The sequence below is a fragment of the Capra hircus genome, chromosome 11 (genome assembly GCF_001704415.2).
Source record: "Capra hircus breed San Clemente chromosome 11, ASM170441v1, whole genome shotgun sequence".
Classification (NCBI taxonomy): Eukaryota; Metazoa; Chordata; class Mammalia; order Artiodactyla; family Bovidae; genus Capra; species Capra hircus.
Genome location: NC_030818.1, coordinates 47,151,768 through 47,160,665, shown reverse-complemented (window position 1 = coordinate 47,160,665; position 8,898 = coordinate 47,151,768). Strand labels below are relative to the sequence as shown.

General features: G+C 44.1%; 1 protein-coding gene across 1 annotated transcript; it reads left to right on the top strand.

The window, feature by feature from the left end:
• Nucleotides 3,763-8,457, top strand: TEX37 (testis expressed 37). The gene is made up of 4 exons (XM_005686692.1): nucleotides 3,763-4,025; nucleotides 4,773-4,809; nucleotides 5,542-5,634; nucleotides 7,932-8,457. The coding sequence occupies exons 2-4, from the start codon at nucleotides 4,783-4,785 to the stop codon at nucleotides 8,352-8,354; spliced, it is 543 nt and encodes a 180-aa protein (XP_005686749.1). The 5' UTR covers nucleotides 3,763-4,025; nucleotides 4,773-4,782; the 3' UTR covers nucleotides 8,355-8,457.

Genomic DNA, 8,898 nt, shown 5'->3' with positions numbered 1-8,898 from the left:
AAGATGATTTGCAGCAACAGGGAGGGACTTAAAGATGATCACACTAAGTGAAGTAAGTTGGACAGAGAAAGACAAATATCATAGGATATCACTTACATGTGGAATCCTAAAAAAAAAAAAATAGGTACAAATGAACTTTATAAAATAGAAACGGACTTACAGAGAGGGAGAAAAACAAACTCATGGTTTCCAAAAGGGAAGGGGAGGAGGGATAAATTGGGATTTTGGAATTAATAGATACACACTACTATATATAAAATAAACAGCAAGGACCTACTATCTAGCTCAGGGAACTATAGTAATATCTTCTAATAACATAAAATGGAAAAGAATCGGAAAGGAGTGTGTGTGTGTGTGTGTGTGTGTGTGTGTGTGTGTAACTGAATCACTTTGCTGTACACCTGAAACAGTATAAATCAACTGCATTTCAATGTAAAAAAAGAAAAGAAATAAAGATGCAGAGGTTAATCTCCTCCCAGAGGCAGGAGGGGAGGATTTTTTGAGAGCCTTTGCTGTGCCCTGTGCTTTGTTGTACACTGTTTATTGAATCCTGTCCACACACTATCCTTTGGTGTGTGCTTTTTAAACAACATTTACTTCACCTTAACTGTGCTTTCAGAAATACACTTGTGTTGGTGTATTATGAACTCATGTTGGTGTATTATGAAATTTAGTTTATCTTAGCCCACACAATTTGAAGCTAGCACTTGTATGTGATTTAGGCTTAAAAATAACAACCAGGATTTGCTTTCTGATTTCTTTTTCATACCTAATGAGTGTGGAAAAGATGCCCCCAGCCCCCCTGCCCCGCCACACACACATGCTGTTGAAGGAGAAAGCAAGAACCATGAGAAATTTACCTGTGTTGTGTATTTCAGAAAAATAACGTGTATTGTACTATAACTGTTGTTTTTATCAGACCCAATCTGGCCCTGTGCATACGTGCATGCTCAGTCGTGTCTGACTCTGCAACCCCATGGACTGTCAAAACAGTGAAGGGCAGGGAAGCCTTGAATGCTGCAGTCCATGGGGTCTCAGAGTCAGACATGACTTTAGCGGCTGAAAAACAATCATCACACTGTACAAACTTAACAATTGGCACCATGTGATATTTTGCATGGTCCATCACAAGCTTTACAAAAATCCCTGACTATTTGAAGTCTGGTTGGAGGAAGTCTGAAGCATAACACAGTGTTTCCACTCTCAGTGAAGAAATAGGGACCCTGAGGTATGCTGTCTCAGAAAGAGAGATCCTCTTCCCCAAGAACTGGGGATGGTACTCACCAGCCCACCTTGGGTCACTATCCTCTCCCTGAATGGCAGCCTAGAGCTAGAATTTTCTGGGGACAACACCACCCATTTAGAGCTGGGCTAGGATCAGCACCACTTAAACTACATGATTCCTGAGAGGGAGAGAAACAGCTCTCTACAGGGAAGCTGGAATGAAACATGGGACAGTCACAGATGCACAACATCTCCCTCTCTTGGTTTCATGCCCTCACCCACTCTTTTCCTTGGCTTTTCCTTGGCTTTTCCTTGTTCCTGTCTTACAAGCTTTGCATTCCTGACCCCTGTGCTAGGAAGCCCTTTTCTCCAGGTCTTTCCCCACTGAATTATTGAGAAAGCCTTTTCTCCTTTAGTTTTCCCATCCAATCTACGAATATATGTTTTATCAATAAGGAACTAAAGGTGATTTGCTGGCAACAGGGAGGGATCTAGAGATGATCATACTAGGTGAAGTAAGTTTGGAATGGGAAAGAAAATATATGCTATCACTTACATGTGGGATCCTAAAAGAAAAATAGATACAAATGCACTTGACAAACAGAAACAGACTCACAGATACAGAAAACAAATTCATGGTTACCAAAAGGAAGGGGAGGAGGGATAGATTGGGAATTTGGTATTAATAGATACACACGGCTATATATAAAATACATAAACAACAAGGCCCTACTGTATATATGGAACTATATAGTTGCATGGTTGGTTCTTTCTGTGCTTAGATTACTGCTTTAACATCTCTCTCCTTTTTGGATAACCTCCATCCCAATCTGAAGTGCCTCAGTCATTCTGCCATCTTGCTTCTTTAAACAAAAAAATTACTTATTTGGCTATGCTGGGTCTTAGTTGTGGCATGTAGGATCTAGTTCCCTGACCAGGGATCAAACCCAGTCTCCTTGCATTGGTAGCACAGAGTCTTAGCCACTGGACCACCAAGCAAGTTTCCCTCATCTTGCTTCTTTGCTGGATTTAATGGAGGCTGAATCACTTAGTACTTGGTTTATTCTGTGTCTTGTTCACAGCAGAATGTAAGTCCTATGCAAGCAGGAATTTCCATCTATTTTGTTCACTGATGAATCTGCAAGGTTCAGAACAGTGCCCAACACCAAATAAGTCCTCAGTAAATACTGGCTGGGTCAATGAAAGGAGTCTATGGTGTTTCTAGAGAGAAACCAAGGAAAGCTTTGTGGAAGAGGTGGCCCTTAGAGTGGAATTTGTGTGTGTAAGAGTAAATATATTAACATTTATGCAAATGGTATATATATGTAAAGTTTATCATTTGAATCATTTTAAGTTCACAGTTTGGTGGCATTAGATACTTTCACAATGTTGCACGATCATCAGCACTCTCCATTTCCAGAGTTCTTTCCTCTTTCCAAACTGAAACTCGATACCCATTCCTTCCAGCTCCCTGGCAGCCACCGTTCTACTTTCTGTACCTATGAATTTGACCACCCAGGTATTTTATATAAATGGAATCATGCAATATTTGTCCTTTAAGGTCTAGCTTATTTCACCTAGCATGTTTTCAAGGTTCTTACATGTAACATGCGCCAGAATTCCCTTCCTTTTGAAGGCTGAATAATATGCCATCATATGTATACATCACAGTCTGTTTATGCATTCATCCACTGATAGACTATTGCGTTATTTCCATCCTTTGGCTATCGTGAATAATGCTGCCAGAAACACAGATGTATAAATATCTGTTTGAGTCCCTGCTTTCAGTTCTTTTAGGTACATATTCAGAGGTGGAATTGCAGGATCAAACAGCAAATCTATCGGAGAAGGAAATGGCAAACCACTCTAGTATTCTTGCCTGGAGGATCCCATGGACAGAGGAGCCTGGTGGGCTACAGTCCATAGGGTTACAAAGACTCAGACATGACTGAAGCAACTTAGCACGAATGCACGCACGCATGGCAAATCTATGCTTAATTTTCTCAGAAACCGTCAAGCACTTATCCACTTATCCACAGTGGCTGCATCATTTTACATTCCTTCCAGCAATGCACAAGTTTCTCCCCATTCTCGTCTACACTTACTTTTTTTTTGTTTTGGATTACAACCATCCAAATAATTGTGAAGGAGAGTGGAATTTTGACAGACAGAGGAGGGATAAGCCAGGCTTTCAGGCAACAGATGCTTGGGAGGGCTGTGGTATGAGGTGGATTCAGTCACACAAAGTCTAATGTCATAATCCCCATGAAATTCTTTTTAACCTGCAAATAGTCCGATTCAGTAGAGCACTGGAAAGTCTTGCGTCCTGGGTGCCTTTCGATGCTGCCAGGGTTCATGTTGGCTCAGGTGTGCTGGAATACCATCAGATCTCCGTGAGAAAGGGTGGGCCAGGGATAAGGGGATGGGCACACAGGAGGTTGGCCAGTCACCCCATCACAATGCCCAGGGACTGTGACCAAAATAGCCAACACTGAATGGGTCAGGGTTCATGTCACAGAGTGCTGTGGTGAGGGACACAGCAGCAAGACTGTCCAGGTGGCAGGGACACTTGGAACTGGCAGGGCTGAAACATCATTATCCTCTTGGCAGAAGGAAGGGTGGGTGCTCTTTGCATTGAAGTTGGCCCCCTGTCTGGGAGAGGAGCTGTCTATGCACAAAAAGGAAGGGACACAGGGGCTATTTAAGGTCTGTCAACCACCACGGACCCTGAATGGAATGGCGCTCAGGGCAGGATGCCATGGGAATGAAATGGAGGAGCCATCCAGAACCTAGAGAGCCAAGTACATGAGATGGAGTGGGCTCAGAGAGCTCCCCCAAGCCCAGGCAGAAAGGCCTCCCCACTAAGATATCAGGATTGGGGGGTGATTGGACCCATCCAAGGCTGTTGTCCACCAAGAATGCAGAGCCTCAAAACCTTCACCCTGGATCCCTTCAGTCTGCACTAGAAACATAGTTAGTGTTTCTGCATCAGGATGCCTCTAAGTTCCAGGCCTGACCATTGCTTTCTCAGGGCTGCTCAGAACCCTGGCTCCCAGGGACCCCGTGCACTGGAGTCGTCCCAGCTCTGGGAGCACATTCTGTTTGCATGAGTGCTAAGTCGCTTCAGTCATGTCCGACTCTTTGCGACCCCATGGGATTCTCTGTCCATGAGATTCTCCAGGCAAGAATACTGAAGGGGGTCGAAATGGGCCAGGGTGGAAACGACTTAGCAGAACTTCGCAAATGCTATAAACTGGGGTTTATTTGCCTCCCCTGCCCAAAAGGAGATTGCAAAACATTTACTAGCACATCACTTGCTATCAGATTCACCTCTGCCTGAGGGGTAGGTAAATCTGATGTTCTCAACAACCGATTCCCTCTGAGTCCTGCTGTAGCCCCTTTGCCCCAGGACCCCTGTCCACCAACCCATTTATCCCTGCTGCCATCACCAATGCCTGGCGATTGAGTAATGTGATTGGTTGGTGGAGCTTTAGACTATTTTCCCTGCCTGTGGCAGAAATGGGGCTAACCAGCTTGTCTGTGTCTAGGTCGTCTGCTATGTCACGTGTGGTGTTCCCTGGACAGGTGAGTGTTGTGGGCTTCTGACAGCTGTGACTGCCTCAAGATTGGCAGCGTTGACAAACAGCCCCAGGGAGGGCCAGGCTCCTTGAAGCTCCCTCTGGTTACCATCCCTGCATCGCGTTCTTTTTTTTTTTTAATAAGCAGAAGAAAGTTAAGAGTTTACAATTTTCTGGAGATTCCTTTTCTTGCTTAGTGTACATTTATTGGTCACCCTTGGTGTGTCGGGCAGTGCATTGGGCTTTAAGGTTGACGAGATGCCTAAGATTAAATCCTAGCTGAGTATCCTTCACTAAGTCAGTGATAGCACACCATGATAACTGCTGTAGTGAGGGATGTAAAATGTGCCGTAGAAACAGAGGAACGAGAGTTTGATTGTTGGAAGGTAGAGAGAGATGGGAGGGAGAAATTTGGGGGGAAGGGATTTAATATGGGTTTTGGAGGATGTGTAGGAGTTTGCCAGCAGGTGAAGAATACAGCTCGTTTTCAGCTGGAGATAAGAATATGTGCCAGCCACCTGGGAAGAGTCAAAAGCAGTGAGGCTGGGGTGATGGGCATAGAGCTGGGCCAAGGGGGTTGAGATGGTAGAATCAAGTAGAAACCAGATCATGAAGAGCTCCAAACTCCAGGCTCAAAAGTTAACCTTTGTCCTACCAAAAATGGGAAGTCATTGAAAGCCTTTAAGTGGAAGAAGGACAGGATGATATCTCCTGTTTAGTGTTCTCCCTTAACCTTTAGGCCCCTGTGGATTTGGACATATACCAAAGCTCCTACATGATCGACTACAAACCTTATGGGAAGCACAAATATGCCCGGGTCACATCAGAAGAGGTAAGAAGTCACTCAGTCCTGCCTTCCATTCAATGGCCCACTGAAATCCTCTTTATCCATTTTTATTGTGAGTGTGGACACTGAGGGCGCTTACTGAGAACAGTGTCTGAAGCCAGGAGATCTAAAGAGGTATTCTGTGTGTATGTGTGTGTACTGTTTTATTTCTTATATTTTTGGCCATGCCTCAGGGCATGCAGGATCTTCCCTGACCAGGAATGGAACCAGTGCCCCCTGCAGTGGGAGGGCGGAGTCTTAGCCGCTGGATCACCTGGGAAGTTCATGTGTATTGTTTTCAAATATACACCGAGTATGTCACTCATACAACACCTAGTAAATAATAAACATTTACAGTTTAAATAATGTTCATAAACTCCAATGTACCTATTATCCGCCAGCTTAAAACACAATACATTAGAGCCCTGCGTGCCCCTCCCTGTTCCCACCCCTCCCCCGACTTCCGGAGGTAATCATTCTTCTGAGTTTCGGGTTAAGCACTCCCTTATACGTGTGTGTGTGTTTTAAATAGTTTCACCTTTTATGTATATATCTCTTTAAATGGGAAGCTTGGCATGCCGCAGTTCATGGGGTCTGGAAGAGTCAGACACAGCTTGGTGACTAAACAACAACAATCTCTTTAAATAAATTATTTAGGGTTGCTTTTTTTGAACTTCATTATATAATTGGATCATATTATTTGTCCTCTTCTCTGACTTCTATTGTTTTGCTGAACATTGTGGCATGTTAAGCATTTCCTGCTGTATAATATTATATTGCGTGAAGATGCCAAGACACATTTGTCCCCTCTCCTGTCAGTGGACTTCGGGGTTATTTACTTTTTTGTGACTCCTCCCACCCACAAATACTGCAATGAAGATGAGGCAAGGCCTCTTGTGCAGGAGTTCACCCCTCCCAGGAGTGGAATTGCTGGTTGGAGGTGACATCACTGTTCCAAAGTGGATATATCAGTTTACTTTCCCACCAGGACAGTCAGGTAGCTCTGCAATCTTGTCATTCCTTGGTAGTGTCAGACTTTTTCATTTTTGCCGACTTCAGTTCAGTCGTTCAGTCGTGTCCGACTCTTTGCGATCCCATGGACTGCAGCATGCCAGTCTTCCTTGTTCATCACCAACTCCTGGAGTTTGCTCAAACTCATGTCCATGAGTCAGTGATGCTGGGCTTGAAATAATATTTTCTTGTCTTCATAATTTTCATTTCAGTGATTTCAAGCTTTCATTTGTTCATGGCTATTTATTTTTCTGCTTATGTCATTTGTCCATTTTTCTACTGAGTTGCTTGTCTTTTTCTTATTAATTCATATGGGTTCTGGACATCTTACATGTGTCAGTTATATAAGTGGCAAAATCCCAGTCTGTGACTTGTCATTTCACTCTTTCACCGAATAGACACTCTTATTTTAATATAGATAGATGGATCAGTCTTTTCCCTTATCATTTGCTCTTTTCATTGCTGTTTAGTTGCTAAGTCATGTCCAACTCTTTTGAGACTCCATGGACTGTAGCACAACAGGCTCCTCCGTCCATGGGATTCTCCAGGCAAGCATGCTGAAGTGGATTGCCATTTCCTTCTCCAGGGGATCTTCTTGACCCAGGGATCAAAACTGCGGCTCCTACATTATAGGCAGATTCTTTACCACTGAGCTACCTGGGAAGCCCTTGCTCTTTTTAAGTCTTGTTTAAGACATCTTTTCCTATCTTGAGGTAACCCCACTAAAATTAATAAGAAGATCTATACAAACAAAGGTGGAACAGTTTCTGAGATTAAATTATTTAGGAGAAGCAAAGTGCAGACTGGAATAATACTATATATCACTTGTGTAGAGATGGAAGGCGTATAAGTTTACATGTACATAAAATATTTCCAGTAAGACACAGAACCCTCTGATAACAGTGGTTGTCCCTGGAGAGGGGACCTGAGAAAGAAGGAAGGTAAGAAATAGACTTACTTTTCACTATAAACCCTTTTGTACGATTTCAGTACGTCCTTCTGTTGTATATATTGCCATTCAAAAACTAATCTCTAGAAAATAAAGAAAAGTACACCCTGTCTCATTTAGTTATTTTTAATTTTAATTTTCTTTTTTTGGCCGCCTTGCGGTATGTGGGATCTTAGCTTTCCAACCAGGGATTGAACCCATGCCCCCTATAGTGAAATCACGGTGTCTTAACCACTGGACTGCCAGGGAAGTCCCAAGTGTGCTCTGTCTTGGAGACTACCTAGGAAGAAGCTTCGCTGTTGCCTCTCTCAACCCCCTTTTTGTGTATGATTTATTTCCACAGCAAGCAAAGCTGGACACCCAACTCCGGGACAAAGAGTTCTACAGGCTCACCCACAGCCCCAACCCCAAGCTAGAAGATGGATACCCTGCCTTCAAAAGACCCCACATGACCGCCAAGGACCTGGGGCAACCTGGCTTCTTCCCACCACAGGACCATGTGGCCCCAGTGGAGGATGAATGTAGGTTCACCAGCATCTGTCCATCCGTGTACCCAGCTTCCCATGCTGTGTACCTGGCCCACGACGACCCAAACCGGATTCAACAGAGTGCCGACTTCCCCTGTCTCCTGGAGCCTGAGCGCCAGCCTGCCCCAGACGTGGGCAAAGGCTACTTTCTACTGCCTGGCTGTGCCTGTCCTTTTCACTGTGCAGCCAAGGTTCCCATATTGAACCGATGGGGGCCCTTGATGCCATTTTACCAGTAGGTAGGCTGAGAACACCTTCCAAGGGCCCTGTGGAAATTCCTCCCTCTTACAAGGGAATCCCTTGAAGTATGGATAAGAAAACTAAATAAAACTCTGGAAAGACAATCCAGTGGCACCAAGACTGTGTTTGTTTGACTTGACCTGCCTGGTTTGACTTGACTCCCCGGGGCACAGCATCCCCGCCAGAGAAGGAAGATGGGAGGGAGGGAAGAAGGGAAACTGGTACGTGTGAAGGGTGGAATATGTGTGTTTCAGTATAAGTAAGAACCCTGCTGTAAGGAGTCTTACAAAAGGGGAAATAATCATGTTTCCCATAGTCACTGAATGTTGGGTATGATTGTAAACCTTAAAATGCTGTTGGATAACTTTTTATCTCAATGCTCTTAATTCATTCTGCACTCCCACCCTTGTAGCAATCAACAGTAACCATTCAGAGGGCTTCATTTCCTAGGTTTCTTCTTGCTCAGTGGACCTTGGGGAACACAAATGCAAGAGTCAGTTAGGAAACAGGCTGAGGTGCTGTAACAAAGAGAACCAAAGTACA

Bases quoted from the DNA above. Each gene is read 5' to 3' on its own strand.
- TEX37 (XM_005686692.1), top strand. From the start codon at position 4,783: ATGTCACGTGTGGTGTTCCCTGGACAG. The intron at 4,810-5,541 runs GTGAGTGTTGTG...CTTAACCTTTAG, and splicing joins GTGTGGTGTTCCCTGGACAG to GCCCCTGTGGATTTGGACAT. The intron at 5,635-7,931 runs GTAAGAAGTCAC...TTATTTCCACAG, and splicing joins CCCGGGTCACATCAGAAGAG to CAAGCAAAGCTGGACACCCA.